The sequence below is a fragment of the Formica exsecta genome, unplaced genomic scaffold (genome assembly GCF_003651465.1).
Source record: "Formica exsecta isolate Colony F162 unplaced genomic scaffold, ASM365146v1 scaffold174, whole genome shotgun sequence".
Lineage (NCBI taxonomy): Eukaryota > Metazoa > Arthropoda > Insecta > Hymenoptera > Formicidae > Formica > Formica exsecta.
The window spans coordinates 549,493-570,004 of NW_021849056.1; the positions used below are offsets into that span (position 1 = coordinate 549,493).

The 20,512-nt window shown below is 36.1% G+C and overlaps 1 protein-coding gene across 3 annotated transcripts in view; it reads right to left on the minus strand.

Annotated features, from left to right (window-relative positions):
- Positions 1-6: 6 nt before the first annotated feature.
- The window catches only part of LOC115233398, an 82,436-nt gene continuing 61,930 nt past the window's right edge, over positions 7-20,512 (minus strand). For all 3 annotated transcript variants that reach the window (XM_029803788.1, XM_029803787.1, XM_029803786.1), the window contains 8 exons: positions 11,375-11,679; positions 9,444-9,908; positions 5,928-6,331; positions 3,174-3,668; positions 2,710-3,058; positions 1,722-2,551; positions 1,221-1,390; positions 7-808 (listed from right to left, as the gene is read on the minus strand). In XM_029803788.1, coding sequence (XP_029659648.1) covers positions 567-808; positions 1,221-1,390; positions 1,722-2,551; positions 2,710-3,058; positions 3,174-3,668; positions 5,928-6,331; positions 9,444-9,908; positions 11,375-11,524 — 3,105 coding nt within the window. In that variant the 5' untranslated portion in view covers positions 11,525-11,679 and the 3' untranslated portion in view covers positions 7-566. The remainder of the gene's footprint in view (positions 809-1,220; positions 1,391-1,721; positions 2,552-2,709; positions 3,059-3,173; positions 3,669-5,927; positions 6,332-9,443; positions 9,909-11,374; positions 11,680-20,512) is intronic.

A 20,512-nucleotide genomic window follows, 5' to 3' on the forward strand; every position in this document is an offset into this window, starting at 1 on the left:
ACACGACGATAAATCGAACGATGAGAATCGAGCTAGCGAAAGCTAATCTAAAGCGGCAACCGAAAGTCGGCCTATTTGCGCGAAGTTGCAAACTAAAAGACGAAAGGAAAGTTCGTGAGAAACGTTAATTACTGTGTGAAACGAATAACAGAGTGGAACAATGCCCAACAAGGATACACGACATTCTCAATTTCGATTCTTTCTTTCTCTCTTCTTTCCTTTTTCACTTTCTCTCATGCATACATATCATGTAGACGGACAGAAAAATAGAGATTTAATGTGCGCACCACCCGCACTCAGCCGACCACGGTATCGTCGAGCCCGAGGAGGATCGCGTCATTATAATAATTCGGTATTCGGCGCGCATGGAGAAAACGCCGCACTTGATCAATACTTCTCGCAGTGCGCGCGGCGAGTTAACCAATCGCGGATTCGCCAAGGACTCGTAACTTCGATCCTGTCCGATGTCCATCTTTTCCTCGAACAAGGAGTAGAGCGAAATGTCGTAAATTCTTTAGTCATGATCGTGCGGCATGATAGACCGGAAACAAGTTGACCGGTTAACTTCAAGGCAACTCGTCGGTCAACAGGGTCGTCGGTTCCAGACAAGTTTGTTTCAGAGTGGCTGATTGGTCTTCGAGACTGCGTTTCAGACCCTCTATCGTCTGCATCAGCATCTGCCGTCGTAGCTGAGACAGCTGATGCTGGAAGAACTGTGAATCCTGGATGTTGTTCGCGTTTGCCTCAGCTGCCAGTCGTACTTGTCGTAATTGCGCCATTTTCTCCTTCAGAGATCTTCTTGAATCATCTATGCGTGCATGAAATCATTTCACAATATTCACAGAGGAATAGATTTCAGCTGTGATAGGTCAATTAAATTTTTATACTTTGTTTAACTTAAAATGAGATAATTAACGTAATTTTAAAAGTTGAAGTAGAAAAATATTATAATAAATCACTTAATCAATCTCGTCTTTTTTTAAATAAAATAAGAAAAATTGAAAATGAAAGTAGTTTGTCTGATTCTTTGGACAATGGAACGCGATGTTTCTATTATTACTGTTTTGTTGCGAATCAAATCAATTTGAACGAGATTTAGAATTACATATTAAAATATCTGATATATCTATCATCGCATAATACAATTAATATCATAAAAAGAGAAGGAAGTATTTCTTCGAAAGTGTTACGAAAGAAGAAGATATAAGAAAAACATCTACCAGTATCATCTGTCGCTGTATCGCCGTCAGAGTTTCTCAGCATAATGTGCTCGCCCAGTGTCTTTTGTATTCTGCCATATGTTGCGCTTCCGGCGTACACCTTCCTTTTCACCGGTTCACTTTGCGGACAATAAGAAGAACCTTCTTTAATGGGACCCATGTCGATTGACCTACAAGGTATTTCTTTGTTACAAATAATCGATGATCACCCGTATTTATTATACTTCAGATTTTATTTGTTTGTTTGTTAAAACAAATTAATAATTTCATGATAAAGTAAAGAAGATTGCTCCAATTTTCAACTAAACTACAGTTCGAAAATCGTTCAAGATTTCATTAAATAGTTACTAACCTGAAGGTCATCAACGGAGTTCTAGCAATCTTTTCAGATAAATTTCTCCCAAAACTAACGAGGAGCTTTAAATTTAAAGAAAATATTTCCAATTTTCAACTAAATTACAGTTCGAAAATCGCTCAAGATTTCATTAAATAGTTACTAACCTGAAGGTCATCAACGGAGCCCTTCGTCTTACGTCACATTTCTCCTCGGAATCCGACGAGCTGGACGTCACACCTTCCTCCTTTGTCGATTCTCTCGCGGCGCGAAACTCCTTTCTACCTCCGGCGAGAGAGGAACTCATCCCGTTCGCGTGCATCTTATCCCCATGAGAGTTCTTCATGTCTACCGCTTCCACTCTCGATCCGCCGTTGCAATTCAAAGCGATTCGAGGCGATCTGTTGCATTCCTTGGGTTCTGGATCACCACCATTGCGTGTCCGATGTATCTGGTGATGCATCAGGCTTCTGCTGGGCGAGCTCTGGGGCGTCGTCCTGCGCAGCATTGCCGGCGAATCCGGACACTTAGAAAATTCATGTTGTCGAAAGGCGGGCGGAGAAGGCTCCTTCGGTGCGAAAGTTCCAGCCGGCGAGTTTCTCTCCATGAATCGGTGGATCGGTGAACACGGCTGAGTGAATTGCCGTTTCGGACTAGTGTGCTCCAGATCCCGAATGTTACCGCTTTGTAATTCCGGTTGGGAATTACGGCTCTTGGATAGCGCCAACTCAATGTTCAACTCCGTATTCTTGATAAGCTCGACGCGCTTATTAGCCAGACCGTTGTGCAGTTTACGCGATGGAGATGGTATGCACAGTGACGGGTTCTGGTGCTTCTGCATGCTCACGAGAATGTTCTCCGCCTCCAAGATGAGTTCACGATATTTACGATCGGCCTCTTTATCGGCCTCCATCAGCGCGATCTCCGACGCAAATGTAGTCATGTACGTGTTGCCGGCTACATGGCGCCGTACTATGTTGCCGTTTACGTAGCTCACCTTGAAGAGAAACAAGATAATATAATCTAACACCTTAAATAAGGCACATATAATTCCAGGAGTTTGAAATAAAAAAAATAAAAAATATAATTAAGTTTTTTTTTTTTTACTTAAAAAGACGAGTCATATATGTGACACAAATTGAATTCGGATCTTACCGAGTTTGATCGTCTCTTCACGATCTCATTCTCGATTACGGAGGGTCTGACGACCGACGAGTTATCGTTCACCCTCATCGGCGAGAGATTCTTGTTGACATCGTGCTTCCTGCGTCGCAGGCACATCGGTGTGCCGCCCACGCTTCTGCTGCCCTGATTGAATCCTGAATTCTTCAGTAGCATCCTCTCCACCAGCACGCGATTCAAATTCGCTGTCTCATCATCGCATCGGTCCAGAGCAGGCTTGCGACGCTGCGATATCCTCTTCTTGCGTTTCTCGCTCTGCTTGTCATCTGTCTTCTTGTGTCGCGCGCTCTGTCTTTTCGCGCTGGCTCTTGCATTCGCATTTCTGGCAATATAACAGAGATATATGATAGATAATCTAAGTATCATCTGGCAAATGGAAAATGACAAGAAAAGAAATAGATCTTGGTAATTTGGGAGAAAGCTTTCAAGAAGCTCACCTCTGAGAGCCGATCTCATCCTTGTTCCTGCGCTTGAGAATGGAGTCGCGGAGCCTGGTGCCGCGCCTGTTCAATTCGCTTGTGAAGGCGAAGTAAGTACAGTGGCCGGTATTGGGGAAATGGCCGGCGCCACCGCACTCCAGGTTGTCCAGATCGAGAAACGAGCCGTTGTCAATGTAATCGAGCTCGTCGTTCTCGAACGGATCGTTCTCGTCGCCGCCATCCTGGCCGGTATCGATGTCCGACAGCGAGTCGATGTAATCCTCGCAGTCGGTCGGATCGCTGTCCGACAGGATATCCGTTTCCTTCTCGTACACGTAGCTCTCGTCGAACTTGCCCATCATCTCGTTCAGGGTGATGTCGTCCTCTGACGAACGCGCGCTTCGCGTCACCGAGGATGCCGAGGAGCTACTGCTGCTGGCTCGTCGTTGCAAAGATAGAGGAATCTTGGGTCGAAGATCCAGGCCCGATGTAATCCTCCAGTTTTGATTGATCCTGCAAGAGGATACGACTCTTATCTTTATTCGTTTTATTTTTAATTTAGAAGTTATTTTTATTTTTATTTTTAATTTATCTAGTTTAGTTTTTTATTTATAAATCGTGTGTCCCCCCCAGAGTATGTAAAGTCACTTATAAAAGAATAAAGTTTGAAAATTGTTATTTTAATAATTTAAAATTTTATCTCTTGTGGTTGTACAACAATTTTATTTAGATACGCTCGGTGCATTAAACTATATGAACAGATCATAATCAATGCAATGATACTCGTGCACTGATAATTTATGCAATCGGGCGATATTTATTTCCATACAGAATGTGTAATGATACGCAAAATGCGATTTTAAGCGAATGTGCAAGTTATAAATGTACAATTATAATAAAGTACACGCGCAATTTGCTGATTATAATAATCGTATTGCGAAAGAGGAATTATCGATTGATGACATCACGCGTAATATGTAATCCGAAATTAATTGCGAAATTAAAAATTAAATTTGATGTGTGCGTTTCATTTAAAAGAGAAAATCACCATCCAATACAAGTCTCTGTATTCTCGTTGTTGCACTCGAGATTGGCGAATAAGATGGTTTTATTTCCTGCTTTTTTTCTTGTCTCGCAAACTTTTCTAATCGTTAACTTTTCCTTCAAGTACATCGCTTCTACCTCGAACGGAATAGAAGACTAGAAAAGTCAACAGATTTGGGGAAAGAAAGACGACCGCGAAACGCTTTCCGACAGCCAGCAACTTATGCAATTAAAAGTTTCTTCTACGAAAAATCGGATTGATTCCGAGATCAATGATACAGCTATAGAAATACATGAAATTTTTATTTTCTTTATTTAATCACTTTTAATTTTTGCATTTCTATTTCTACGACGAACAGGTCATCTCTCATCCCAATATTTAATTAATTGTCGTTATAGTTATTTTTTAATTTAATTGATATCTAACAATCTAGTTACATCTTTTTGCTTCTTCATTTACTTCCTCATAAAGGAAGCTTTTATTTACTATCATTTTTATAAAAATTCATACAGTGTTTTAGATTTTAAGGTAGTTTCAATTTTTCAAAAAATGTCTGTGCAAGCTCTAACTTCCGCAAATTTCGAGATATCAGGCTAAATTTTTCTAAATAAATAGAGTATCATTAAAGGATGGTTGGTATTGAATTTGGCGAGAATCGGTGAAAAGTTTCATTTTTTTATGAAATTTTGAATTTTTTGAAAAATGTTCGTGTACGCTCTAACTTCCGCAAATTTCGAGATATCGGGCTGAATTTTTCAACATGAATAGAGTATTATTAATTGATGGTTGATATTGAATTTGAGGAGAATTGGTGAAAGGATTTATTTTTTATTTTTATTTAAGGGTTCTTTTTTTATTTTGAATTTAAATTTAAATTTTTTTTAAATGTAAATTTTCGAATTAAAAAAGAATATTTTGTAATATCCTAGATGGGATTTGTCAACATTGGAAACATGGGCGTATATTGGCCCGATGCCGGCCTGCCAATGAACTCCTAAAGCCAACATCGGGTTGAAATTGCGCCGATGATTCTTTATCTTTTTATTTCGCTCACAAAGCTTTCTCTATGAGGAAGCCAAAATTGAAAAACTCGCTTGCTCTGAAGAGGAGCTTTGTGAGCGAAATAAAATGCTGAGGAAGCAATGTGCAAGTTTCTAATTTGCACGATTTCCAGCTTGTTTCTCAGAAACGTAGTTACACTGATCGTACATCACTTTGTATATGTTGCAGACATAATACAAAATTAGACATTTTATAAAATGCCTAGGCATTTTATAATAAGCCCGCATAACAAGAGTTTTATGGCTTTCTCGCCCTTTCTCGACATTAATATTAAGAAGTATATACACTGATAAAAAAATATAGTTGAAATTACTATAAATTCACTATAATTTATAGTATATGATTGTATATAGTATATAGTGCATGCATATATGGTTAATATTACTAGTATTATAATAGAATTTACTATAAAAATGATGAGATGATGACTATAAAAATGAGTATCCTGATTATAATTTTTTTACCACGCAATTATAGTCAATTTTATCATCGATTTTGTTATCAGTGCACATATACATAATTTATATGGCATGTGTGTGTATTATAAAAAGAAACTAATACTTTAACTATAAAACTATAAAAAATCCTCGTTATGCCGGTTTATTGTAAAATGCCTAGGCATTTTATAATATGCCTGCAATATATATAAGAAAAAAATATCTTACGGGCTTCGACCTGCGCTGAGGCTCTCCTGACGATGCTCCCTTCTGCCCTGAGACTCCCTGCTGTTGTTCAGATTCAGGTTGACGTCGCTGGCGCTGCCCGATGACTCCGTGAGCTTCAAGCCGGAGCTGCCGCTGCTCTCGTCCCGGGCGTGTCGCGATTTCAGGCCATTCGTGCTGGAACCAGACGAGTTTGCCGACAGCCACGGGTTCGTCCGGATGCGGGAACGTTCGCGGGGCGATTGCACCGGTGGCGAAACCAACGGCGGCGGTATCGACGACGGTACGGGCAGGTTGTTCCTCGATGAATCGGCCGAAAACGACTCCGTTCGGCGATGCGAGCTCCCTTGCTGCCTCGGTTGCTGCGTCTGCTGTTGCTGCCTCTGATTATGATTCGTTTCCGTGTTCTGCGATAGGATGAAAGGAAAAGGTCTTGAATTATATTAGGCTTTATAAAATTGGTTTCGTCAATTACGATCGTGGTTGATCTCACTTTTTATCTATGACAACTAGCGTTACAAGAAAGAGAGAACGAAAGAGAAAGATAGGTTTTTAAAATTGTGCTTAATATTAACTTACGTTAGTGAAATTGGTTGATTGTCATTAGGGTTGCACAAGACAATATTTAATAAAATATTGTATTAGTATTGAAAATTTTCGGAAATTTAAACCTTGTCTTGATCTCGAGTGAATCTTGTAACAAAAATCTCGTTTTGTATTGTCTTATCTCGATTTTATTAACAATTTTTATCTAATACAGAATAATTATTTAAAATAATATTTAACATATATAATCTTTATAATATATAATAATTAAAGATAATTATTGCCATTGATGTCATTCGTTTATTTTCCCAAAACTATATACATATATTAAGTTTGTATAATATTGTATAATGATCTTTTTCTTATCTAATTTACACACAAGTATATGTATATATTTTAGTTTTTTCTTTTTTTTAAAACCAATAATCTTGACAATCTTACGTTAGTCTTGGTATTATTTTAATAACTAATTAAAAAATCTTGTCTTGATCTTGTCTTGAATTTCGAGACAAGACAAGTCAAGACTAGTCTTGATATCTCGTGCAACCTTAATTGGAACCGAGTGTTTTAAGTTTGTATAATATAGTGATTTTTTTCTCATTTAATTTACACACAAATATATTTTAGCTTTTTTTAAAAATCAATAATCTTGACAGTGTTAGTCTTGATGTTGTCTTGATAACTAATTAAAAGTCTTGTCTTGATTTTGTCTTGAATTTCGAGACAAGACAAGATAATATCGAGACCAGTCTTGATATCTCCGTGCAACCCTAATTATCATTTAATGAGATAGTACATGTTTTATGGGAATCGTTACAGATAATGAAATGAAAACAGTAATTACTTTTAAAGGTACGAACATTGGGAGAATCGATAGCACTATTGTTGACACGAGAAAAACCATCTGAACCGTTCAATTTAGATTGCATTTCGAATTAAAAGAGTCTAATAGAATTTCGAGTTTAATAGAATTTTCTCTGCTAAAATATATGTTATACGAATTAATCTTTACTTGAAGAGTCTCCTGTCACGTTGTGAAAAAAAAATGTTCGCTTTGCTCGAAAATTAATTCGCGAAAATTCTCTGTTTAGAGCAGTGCCTTTATATTTGTCACTCTGTTCGCGCATTCTCGCTTTTACCGTCAATCTAGATCGCAAACTCGATCGTTTCTCTCTCCATTGTACCGAAACGAGGGTCGCTGACACGGTGTGCAACACGCAATCGATCACAGCCTGGAGAGGAGGAAGGATTCATTTTTCACTCCCGGCGACCATTAACTCCCGATATTCTGGCGCACGTTCTTCACGACAATAATACATCGCCCTGTCGAGTCGCGTAACTCGTCGGCGAGAGAAGAAATCTTGAGAAAAAAGCACGAGCTGGAGCAACGTTTCTAGAATTCCTCACTCTATTCGCGCCGCATCCTTCTGGAGGAATACAACAATGCGGCTAATAAATATCTTTCTCTGACAAATTGCAGCACGTGCTCCACGAAGGCGCTTCTGTTGTTGCTTCTCAGACAAACTCGCGCTTCGCGAGTTAAATTCGTCGAAAGGAATTCATAAGCCTTGTTACTTGTTACTGTTTACCTCTCCCGCAGTATGTACTGCGGCGATAAACGCTACTCCAAAATGTATACTTCCTGCTTGGCGAAAGAGGCCGGATGTCGTTGAACTCGTCGGCTTCAAAGACTCCGTCAGCGAACAAATGCACCCTCGAGACACCTCGCGCGCGGGGGTGTGTTTAAGCGAAACGACGACCAACTCGTGCGACGAACTCGAGAAGCGCATTTGCTTTCGGCCTATAAACTATTTGAGGGAGGTTGAAAGGAACGCGTAGCGTTTGATAGAGGAGCCACATCTTGTGTGAATACATTATATCGAGGCATCTCGAAACTTCGCGATAGTGCACGCTTCTCTAACGTTCCATAGTCAACACCTGAATTGAAATTTTATCAAGAAAAATCGTCACGTAATAAAAAATCAATTTTTTCTAATTTTCCTAATTTTCAGGAATATTTCGAATCTCTCTCTTAAAATTGATTTATTTGAGACAAGACTTGTCAAGAGACTAATTGTAAGCATCTTCGATGCGTAAACAAAACGTTTTCAGAGTGTCTATCCAAAGCTTGCAAAAAAAGATCTGAATTGGAATTTTATCAAGAAAAATCATCATGTATTAAAAATTCATTTTTTTCTAATTTTCTTAATTCTCAAGAGTATTTCGAGTCTCTCTCTTAAAATTGATATATTTGAAACAAGACTTGTCAAGAGATACTAAGCATCTTCGATGCGTAAACGAAAAGTTTTCAGGCTGTCTATCCAAAGCTTGTAAAAAAATTCCCTAATTTTTCAGATAATTTGTAAATTTTAAAATTTAAAATTTTAAAATTCCAGGTAAAATTAGAGAATTTTTAGATGGAATTTTTTAAAATAAGTTTTTTTTTTGGTGTGCGTTTTCTAATGCTTTTCACTCACACGAAGGAAAAATAAATCACTTAAATTTTAAATATTAAATTTAAAAATGTACTAAAAAGAACTGAATGATTTTTGTAAGATAAGCATTTTTCATTTGCATAATATTTTCATTTTCTGTTATTAATTGTAAGAATTACAATAAACAATGTGTACTCTCTATTGTGTATTGAGTATTTTTTGCTATGACAATGAATATATAATCAAAGAGAAAAAGATATAAATTTATAATATATTTAAAATATATAATTCACAATCATTGGCTAATTAGATTGCCGATATTTGCAATATAAGAACAAATTGATCAAAGATAGAATTTTTGAAAAAATTCCCTGAGTTCAAATAAAATTCCATGAGAATTCCCTGATGATTTTTCAAGGTAAAAACGAAATCCTTGAGAATTCCAGGTTTTCTAGGTTTTTCCAAAGAGTAGAAATCCTGCTATTATCAACTCAGATCTCTGTTATATAACTCTGCAATTTATGGGCAATGCACTTACTTTGTGTGGCGTGCTGGTTCGTACTTCCGGCTGACCATTATCCCTGGTCATGTTCGTCGTGTTCGCGGATGACTGTCCCCTGTCTTCGACTCTTCCATTTCCCGATGCGCCCGGTAGTAGATTCCCGGCGTCACCCGGCGACCTCTTCGTCCTGGCCTTGCTATTGTTGTTATTGTTATTGGTAATGGTGGTGGTGGTGGTAGTGTTCGCACCGCCGTTATCGCTGCTCTGGAAGTAGTGAGTGCCAGTCCTGATGTTGATGTAATATTCGGGCGGGAAACTGGTGCCGGGCGAAGTGCCGTCGGTCGAGTAGCCGGTCGAGTACGCGCTCTCCGGCGAGGAGAGACTCACGCTTCCGGCGGTACCGCCGGAAGTGCCGGACGATGTGGTCACGGTCGCCCCGTAGCCGCCCTCGTGCAACCGGATACCGTCCACGTTCTTCGTCGGTGAGTCTATCGGATGTACCTGAAAAGAAGATTAAGATTTCTCTGTAAATGCGTAATCACGATTTTGATTTTTTGCTGATTTGTCGAATATATTTTTTCTTGAGTAAAAAAAATCTTTCAACTCGTATATATAAGTCTAATAAATATATGAAAGATAAATGCAGATTACTTTTATAAAATTATTTTTCTATATATTTTGCAAACTTTTTAATAATAATGTTGACCTCATTATAATAAATTATAATAAATTAAGAGTAGAAATCCTGGTTTTATAATATTCTAACAGAATAGAGAAAATCATTGAATAATTAATCGTAGTTATAAAAAAATATTATAATTAATTTTTCTAAATTATATTGAGACTTGCCATAAAATTATTAATTATTTAAATAAAAAGATTTATAAAAATATTGATTCAAAAAATTTATGGATCTAGAATGTTTGGAATAATAAAAAAAGTATTTTTATTAAAAAGGAAATTTAGAAAACATTTTTATTCTTCATATCAAATATGTATTTATAATCATATCTTACAAATTTAAACTAAAATTACCAAATGTGTTAATAACTTGGAGAGAAATTCCGCGTAGAATAATAATTCGGAAGATACGCCGATGCACAATAAAAGAAGAAAATTTATGTATAACGCGAATTCATAAATTTTCAGCGCTTCCTCCGTAATGTACAATCTCGATAAGGCAGCCATCCGCAGACTGCATAAAGCCCGAAGATACTGCAACGGATGGCGCGAGAACGAGGGCGACCCTGCCTGCCACCAGGGTGTGCCGGGTAAAGAATACTAAACTCTTTTTCTATCCGCCTTAACGATAAGCGTCGACGTGCCCTGGCCGCCCCTACCATGGAAAGCGCCGACGTAAGGGTCTGTTAGCGGGGAAAGCGCGGACGAGCGTAACGAGCAAACGCTGGCAAGCAGTAGGAAAATAGGGGAAGCACTTCGCAAACTAGTTTGCCGATAATGACGATGAATCCGGCGAACGTGCGCTTTTCAAATATACTTCAGAGTCTTGCAACGATCGCGGCTAGAGCAATTAGTATTTATTAGATTGACGTAAAACATGTGCATCGCGTATAAATCTACAAAAATGTTGAAATAAAGAAATTCAAAATCTCTGAAAATTTCTTGCCAGAAAATTAAACCATTCATTTATATCGAATTTTATAAATTGCGAATTTGCAAGGAATCTTTCTCAAGGAAAGATGTAATTTTCAATGAGAAAAATTTTAAAATCTATATCAAAAAAATATTTGATATAGACTTTAATATTAAAATATAATATATAAATTATCATACCATAAAATATACATATAAAACGCGACAAAAAACAATGGAAAGATCATCTTTGGAGCTTAAATAAACTTATAAAATAATTCACGATAATAATTATAGAGAACGTCATCGATTTATAGACATCTTAGGATTATTTTGTAAAATGATTGAGAAATTTGATTGATGAATTTATTCACCTGATGCAAAGCAGGTGATCTGTTGGCGCTGTGGCTCCTAGGGGAGTTGCAGTTCGAGTCGAATCCCTTGTCACCCTTCTTCCGGTCCTTCTTCTTCTTCGATCGCACGATGTGTGCCTCCATCCACGTGCGCAATTTCGTCCCGAACATGTTGCACACGAGTGTCGGTTAACGGAGCAGCGCCTCGTCGAAAATGCCCAAGTGGATGAGGACCCTTTCTCACGAATGTTGTCCGCAGGATCAATTGCGATCGCGTTATTTGCGCGATCTATTCGAGCGCTCCATTTCACGGTGAAACAGAACTTCTGTAACAAAAACGGCCGTTCAATCTCGCTTCGAATAATCACGATAAAAATGAAAAAATAAAAAATCGTGCAGATTAGAAACTTGCTTCCTCATAATCTTATTTCGCTCACAAAGCTCTTTCTCAGAGCAAATGGATTTTTCAATTTTGATATCTTCATAGAGGAAGCTTTATCATGTTAAAAAATTTAGCCCGATATATCGAAATTTGCAGAAATAGCACAATTTTTTTGCAGAATTTGCAAAATTTTTTTTTCAAAAAATTTAATATTTCATAAAAAATGAACCCTGTCACCAATTCTTATCAAATTCAATACCAACCATTCTTTAATAATATTCTATTCATGTAAAAAAATTTAGCCTGATATCTCAAAATTTGCGAAAGTTAGAGCGTGCACAGATATTTCTCAACAAATTCAAAATTTTATAAAAAATGAACTCTTTCACCGATCCTCATCAAATTCAATACCAACCATCCTTTAATAATACTCTATTAATTTTAAAAAAATTTAGCCCGGTATCTCAAAATTTGCGGAAGTTAGAACTTGCACAGATATTTTGTACATACATACAAACATATATACACACACGGACATTTAAAAAAAATGTGATTTTTCGACGTTTTGGAAGATTCTAAATACATTGGCATAGAAAACTATAAAAAAAAAAAATTGTCACAAAAACAAAGCAAAAAAAAAAAAACAATTCAGAAATACGCTATAGGCAGCAGAAGAGCAAAAAATATTTATAAAAATTATAAAAATGTTCTGGAACGTGGAAAATTTATATGTACATCATAAGAGAAAGAGTTGTGAGAAGATTGAATAATTTAAATTATTTCTAATTATTTATGAATCTAATTCCACTGGAAACGTCGACCACATGTCCCTGCACGAAACGTGGCGTGATCGCTCCGATTCAATTTATTGATCATTACAGACAGACGGTTCACCGGTTCTCTCGTAGATCATCATGCGTCGCAGGACTATTATTACAGCCTCGCGTTTACACCTGCTATTTACACAAGAGCCTCGCTCTCGTCGCTTTCGCTCCTTCGTCGTTTGGATCATCAATAATACCCTCGTGGTAGCAGCAGCCATGTACGAGCAGCTCCTCGCATTAACATGCTAACAAGTAGTTCAACGTCGCTTTTACTCCATTTTTTTCGGCCCTAACGCGAACAAACAATGCGTCAAGCCACCACCATCATCCCATCGACAATAAATCTATAATACAGAATGCATAGAAAAGCGCCAGTGAAAAGAAGATTTCCCAATCAATCTTGTTTCAATGCCAACTTACAACAGCAGTATACAGGGTGTATCTGAAATGATGCATTAAACTTTAGGAGCATATTCTAGAGGTCAAAATAAGACTTTTTTTCCTATGAACATGGGTCCGCAAATGAACGCTCCTCCGAGCTAGAGGTCCCTAAAGTTTGGGGAAAAAATTAAAAATTGGCTGTATTTCTGAAAAAAAAAATGGCAGAAGGTTGAAATTTGGTATAGCCCAGTAAATTATGAAGTAAAGTAAACCACTAAAATGAAAAAATAAAAACGTATTTCACACATTTTCGAATTTTAGCTCGGAGGGGGGTTCATTTGCGAACCCATGTTCATAAGAAAAAAAAAGTCTTATTTTGATCTCTAGAATACGCTCCTAAAGTTTAGTGCATCATTTCAGATACACCCTGTATATGGAGTTCAACATCTTTTCAAGATTTTACAAATTTACTGAATGGATTAAATTTGGTTTAAAATTTTTTTAATGACAAAATATAACACTTTAAATAAAATCTAGAAATTTATTTTTGGATCTAGAAATTTCGAAGATCTATGTGAGCGAAATTCACCAGTGCGGTAATCGGCGCGCTAAATTTAATTAGAGACCGGCCATCGGGTTCAGAGCAATTTAATAGACTGGATAATTAATGCACCACGTGTTCGAGGAAGCTGCAATGATTTAATCCCTTTCTGGTATCATTAGAAACAAGTGTTAAAACTTTTCTGGCAATTAAAATTTTACAAGAACGGAATACTGTCGATTAGAATTTAAAAGTTGAGGAAAATTGAATAATATAATTTTGCAAATTCAATTAAAATTTCTCTTGTTTTAGAATTTAAATTTTAAAAACGGAATTAAGGTTGTTTTGGCTGTACAATAGTAGCAAAAAACTGTCAAAATAAAAAAAGAAACGAATTTCTTATGTTTATATTATTTGAAAAATCAAATAAATAAATCCCGATTATAAAAAGGATTAAAGTATCACAAAATAATATAGTTTTTAAGGTCTTTATAAAAAAAAAATAGTTGTAATTAATATTTTTCCTAATTTATGACAAAAACTTTTGATCGTGAATACCCCTTGAAATCAACTGCAAGAAACAAAAAAAAAACGAGTAATTTACAGAAAAAGAGAAAGAGACAGATAATATTTTTCTATAATTTTTAGTAAATAACTTTTAAACGAATAAATGGATCTAAATAAAGTTTTGCGCAAATATTTATTAGAGTTTTTTTAATATATGTGAAAATTTTTATTTCGTTGGCAATGTCTTTTTCTTGTCAAATTTGTCAATAAGTATTACAATACGCGATTTTCCATAAGAATCAATACTAATTTTAAACTTAAATAATTTCCAAACTGTTAAGAGAATTGTACTCAGGTTTTGCACAAATACTCAGAAGAAATAATAGAAGAGTCTACGAAATTTTCATGCTTTTGTCAATGTTTTGACATATGACACATACATCCTTAAAGAGTGTTATATAGAGTCTATATGTACCTGGAAAAATAAAAGGATTCTTTTTTCATGATTTTAAGAGAAGTCTCTCTTCTATATTTATAATCAATTATGCTGAGCGAGTCGCCTGCTTCTGTTTATATCTTCGACGTTTCAAGGAGACACGCGAATTTACATAAGTGCGGTCTAAGGCTGTAGTTTCGGGCACGATTTTGGAAACTCGAAGGTAGAATGATCTCCTTATGGAAATAAGCGGATCGGCGATGTCGTCAACTTTCAAGACGCACCGTTGAAAACGTATTATGTGCGCCGGCTGAGTTTTAATCAGGGCTTTTCGTCGTCGTCCCGAAAGTTCTCGGAGAAGATAGGACATAGTAAAAAAAAAAAAAAAAAAGAAAAATTAAATGCCTCTTTGGACCGCGAGCTTTTTAAATCTTATCTCATTATATACAATATTAGCAGCGTTAATTAAACTGCATGACAGATTTTGCGAGGCATTAAGTACACGCAATTACGCACCGTCCTTACAAATCTTTGCCTCCGCCTTTCGGCTTAAAACGAATTATATATATTTTATACGTTATGTTTCTTTCGCTTATATATTTGCTTGCTTTTATATAGTCTCTCTCGTACTTATAAATATCATTAATACTTTAATACCTTTTACGTTGCGTCCGGATTAGTTTCTTTTTATCCTCGTTTTTCCTATTCTTTTTTCACTTTTTTTTTGCTTTATCATTTTTTTAATCTATTCTAATATTCCTGTAATCTTATTTGCAGTATATATATATATATATATCTTTTTATCCTCATTTTTTCTACTCTTTTTCGTTTCTTTTTGCTTTATCATTTTTTAGTCTCTTATTACGCTCTCTAATGTCTTATATCTGCGCTAAAATCATCCGTCAAAAAGAGATTTCTCTTATCTTCTTCATTGCTATATCAGTCTCTTCTACTCTCGAGATAAATTATTTCATCTTCTATTTTCTCCCAGAATCGCCTTTATTTCGCATTTTTTATTCATCCTCGTCATCTCATGGAACAGATATGATCTCTCCCGCTATGAGAAATCATCTCATATCGCATATCCGTTATATATATCGCACGCTACATGCGAATTGTCGCAGACTCTGTGCAAGCTTTGTCGGGATTTACGATATATTTACTCGCGGAGCCAGGTTTCTCGATCTAAGCACGCTTATCAATCTTCAGACAGCGGGGAGAGCTTTCCGTGAAATAAATATCTCGTCGGTTGCGCCGACGTCATCGCGTGCGTCGACGGGATTGAATCGCCCTGCGTTCCCTCTTCCCGTACCTGATATGGGCGACTCTACGTGAGCGGAAACCGGAAGACGAAGAATTGAAAGACGTCCACGAATCGAACGTGGCGAATTTCTCGCGCGGGGAAGTAACCGACGGTTCTCGACGGTTCGTGATCGGAGAGATAGATTCGCAGGGAAAGGAAAAATCGAGCTTCGTTTGGAAAATTCGCCATTGAAATCCGGCGAGAAGGGACACTTGGAAAGATAGACACATTCTGCGAAACGCGAATATTTCTCTAGATTCTGAGAAAAATTTACACAAACGTCACGCTATGAATTTGTTGGCAGAATAAAAGAAAATAAATAAACAGATTTTAATCAGAAAGAAATAAATTTCTTTGATTCTATAATTTAAGAATGTATGTGTCATACGTCAAAAAATTGACAAAAGCATGAAAATTTCGTAGACTGTTCTATTATTTCTTCTGAATATCTGTGTAAAATCTGAGCACAATTTTCTTACGGTTTGCAATTTATTTAAATTTGAAGTCAGTATTGATTCTTATGAAAAATCGCGTATTGTAGCATTTATTGACAAAGACAAGTAAAAAACATTGCCAACGAAATAAAAATTTTCACATATATTAAGAAAACTCTAATAAATATTTGTGCAAAACTTGATTTAGATCCATTTATGCGTTCAAAAGTTATTTATTAAAAATTGTAGAAAAATATTATCTGTCTCTTTCTCTCTTTCTGCAAATTATTCGTCTTTTTTTTTGTTTTTTGCAGTTGATTTTAGGAAGTATTCACGATCAAAAGTTTTTGTCATAAATTAGGAAAATATTAATTACAACTATTTTCTTTTACGAAGACGTAAAAAATCATATTATTTTGTGATACTTTAATTCTTTTCATCCGGATTTATTTATTTGATTTTTCAAACAGTATAAATGTAAGAAATATATTCTTTTTTTTTTTTAATTCGCTATTACTGTACAGTCTTAATTACGCATCCAGAATAAACAATTGGGCAAAAAGAGTTCACGTTAAATATCTCGGATTTCTCGGGAAAATCTTGGGTTTTCCAGATAGATACTTAGTAATACTGTTCGAGAAGCGTTCCTTGATTGAGAGTGATTACTATCCAGGACAGCTTAACAAGAGGCAGCTATCGAGCGACGTGGAGTATCCACGTCGCTTTCTCCCCGTTCGCTATAAACCACCGCGAGTCAGCTCGTCGGATCTCTTAATCGCATCTGGCATCGCGACGCTCGTTAAGACATTCGTTTCCTCGTGCAATTCGAGATGATCCGATTGCGTATGCTAACGCGCGATTTATAACGCGATAAACTTCGTCGTCATCGTTGAGTCCCGGGATTTTATTTCCATAATATTTCGGCGGAATTTAAGGATATCCAAGAGGACAATCAATTCTCGAGATCCAAAGAAGGGTCCTCGTTAGTCCAGGACCCCCGTCCTCGTCTTTCCCCTCCACCCGTCGTATCGACTTTATGCGAACAACGCGACCCGTTTTTGCGACCCACCTGCATGTATTCATGAACTTTGCACGATTCGATAATTACGGACTGAATTGAGTTTTCTCCCTCTTTCTCGGCATCGAATGTTCGATCAAAACCTAATTACGTCTTCGATTTTCTAAAAATACTTGATTATAAATGTTCTACGATTATAAATACGATTCTGATAGTAAAATAAAATTTTACTGAAAATGCATAATTAATAATAATTAATTTAATCTTCAAATTTTATTTAATATAAATTATGTAACTATTCACATATATATTTGTTCCACTTTTATATACTACCATTGTGATAGTTTCCTATCGATATTGCCAAGACTACATGTCTACATATAAGTGCATTTTCTTTCAAAGGCGAAATTGCTCGGGCGATGGAAAGGATTAAACTAATATACGACACGTCGGCGCGCTCCAGCGGAGACATCGAGTCAAAGTGGAGAGTTTTCAGGGTTAACGAGGGTTCCTTTGGTCCGGACGCGCGGGCGTATCGCCGTATCGATGAATGGTCAGAGACAAGAGCTCGTTAGTCTCGTTAGAGTTACGCTGATCGCAAACAGGCGCGTCGCGCGGCTAGGAGGGGGAGGGAGAAGATTCAAGTGGGTGCACCGCATCAACCCCTGTAATTTATCGTGGTCGAGGCGGCGTGTAATAACGATGATATCGGGGTAACTTCTGGCTTGATTAAAGTGAGGCTTATCGCCTGACCCCACTCCCGCTCGTGGAATATTTTCCTACTTTCGGCGCAGAAAACTCGTCGAATTGGCGAAAAATCTCAAAGTGGGTTACCATACAAATATGATTGCCTCGTCTGATTTATAGCAGCACATGTATCTACTCAAAATACAAAAATTACAATTAAGTGGGAAAATCGGCAAATAAGAGCCAAGGCGCGAGGATTGATTGATACGCAAACTTATTATTTATTATTAAAATTTATTATTTATTATTGTTAAATTTTAGTAATAAATGTATTACGTTTCGGACTATTTTTTGGTCCATTTTCAATATAAATATAAATATATAAAGATTACATTGGAATTTTAAAATTTGACGTATATAATATTTGTTGTTGCAGTCAAATTTCAAATTAAAATCTCACAAAAATTATAGATTACAAAATACAAAAAAAAAAAAAACAACTGAAATTTATTAGTTAAATACTAGAGGGAATACAAAAAGTATATTTTTATATATTTGGAATTGTTATTTAAGATCCGTTATTTAATCCAATTTGAGAGAAGCTTAATGAAGAGAGTTTATTGAGAATATATATTTAATATCTCAAAGTACTTGCCTACATAGGGAGAAATAATTTAGAGATGACTGTTAAGGGCATAGAACTGAGCAGCGCTGCCGTTCTCGTTGCGTAAATCGAAACGTCGGGAATGCACGGAATATTAAGGAAAGTTTCCACGTAACATATCGGCCATTAATCATCGTGCCCCGTTGCAGGGGATAGTCGCTAGCATTTCTCTTCTCCCGCCCCAACGAAATGGAAATTACCCTAATGCGTGTACGGATAGCATTCTCGTATACTCGGGCGGAATTTCAGAGTACTTGCACGAAACATAGTTATTCTTCCATATCACGAAACGCAACTGTCTGACAATATTTCTGAAATAACATTATAATTTCGCATACATTATGTATATTAGAAATTAAATTATATATATATATAAAATTAAGTGCAAATTAATTATGCAATTTTTGTATATTTTCCGAAACGCACTATATCTATTATTTATGTAATTTACAGGGTGTCTATTAAAATCTTGTAAAAAATTCCTTGAAAATTCCCTGATCTTTCAGGTATTTTTGGGTATCCAAGTAAAGAAAATATTTTAAAGATTTTTTGGTGCAATTCTCTAAAATAATTTTTTTTTTATTATATTAAACGTTTTCTAATGTTTTCACTCATACAAAGAAAAAACACAAAGCCACTTAAGTTTCAAGTACTAGATTTACAAATATACTGAAAAAAAACTAAATAGTTTTTGTTAAGATAAAAATTTTTAACTTGTAAATTTTTATTTTTTATTACTAAAAATTAAAATAAAGTAAATGTACTGCATATTCAATATTTTGTTAAGACATCGAATATATAAACCGAGATAGATATACATTTATAATATATTTTAAACACATAATTCATAACTTGGCTTATTGGCAGATTGCCTGCCAGTATAAGAGCAAAATGATCAAAGAGAGAATTTTTTTTTTAATTCCCTGAGTCCTAAAATATTTCCCTGATTTCTTCAGGCACAAGAAAATTCCCTGAGAATTCCAGGTTTTCTATGATTTTCCAGGGAATAGACACCCTAAATTTAATTTTTACATCATTTAACTTTTGTACGTAACATAATTTTCATTTTTGCGGGTGTTGCTACCCGTAGGAGGTTTTTCCTTTTTTCCCTCTTTTTTTAAATCTAACAGACCCCTGGGGAGTCTCGACGCCTGGCCAAGTATCCGTAATGGACGATACAATGGCGTGTTAATTATTACGCGCAGCGACCCGAGAACGAGATCCGCGATCCGACGAAAATTTGCGACGTTTAACTTAATGGCTCTTAGAAGCGTGTAAACGACAGCAACATTGCGCACATGCCTGAGCACAATTAATTCGCGACACGTGACGCCAGTCATGTGCGTATAATTAGTGGATGCTTATAATTAACGTACAAGGATGTCGTCGTAAAATTCGTATCGACTGATTTGTAACTTTCGAACGGTCGTTCTCTTCGGCTCGAGACTCGCCTTTGTTAAGCGAATCAGCGTCTCGTCGCGTTGATTAATATGCATGAGATACGTATAGGGTGTCCTGATAGTGCTCAACTTTAATGACAGATTGTCGAAGCAATTTGGAGTCTATCGTTCTTTGATTAAAATGTCAAAAAGAGTATTAAGATTCTAATAAAATTAAAAGACACGAGCAAGAGTATGTAACAAATTTAGAAGAATAAAAATAGGATAGTAAAATCGAAGAAAATGTAAAAATATACATGATAAATGTAATATTTATTATGCGACAATTATTTATCAATTTCTCCTTCAATAAATCGTAATTGTTTGATTATACGAGATTTTATTTATCTCTCAATTTTACTTGTTTTCGTTTGAATAAAATTTAAATTTATGCATATACATTGCCGTATCCGTTCCTGCATATACTAGCGTGAAGCGATTTTTCATTTAAATTGCTTCCGTAATAAAGAGGAAACAACTTAAGCGCCGGATGATCTACAGCTTGTACGCTAATCGCGTATATGCAAATGTCAATCTTATCGG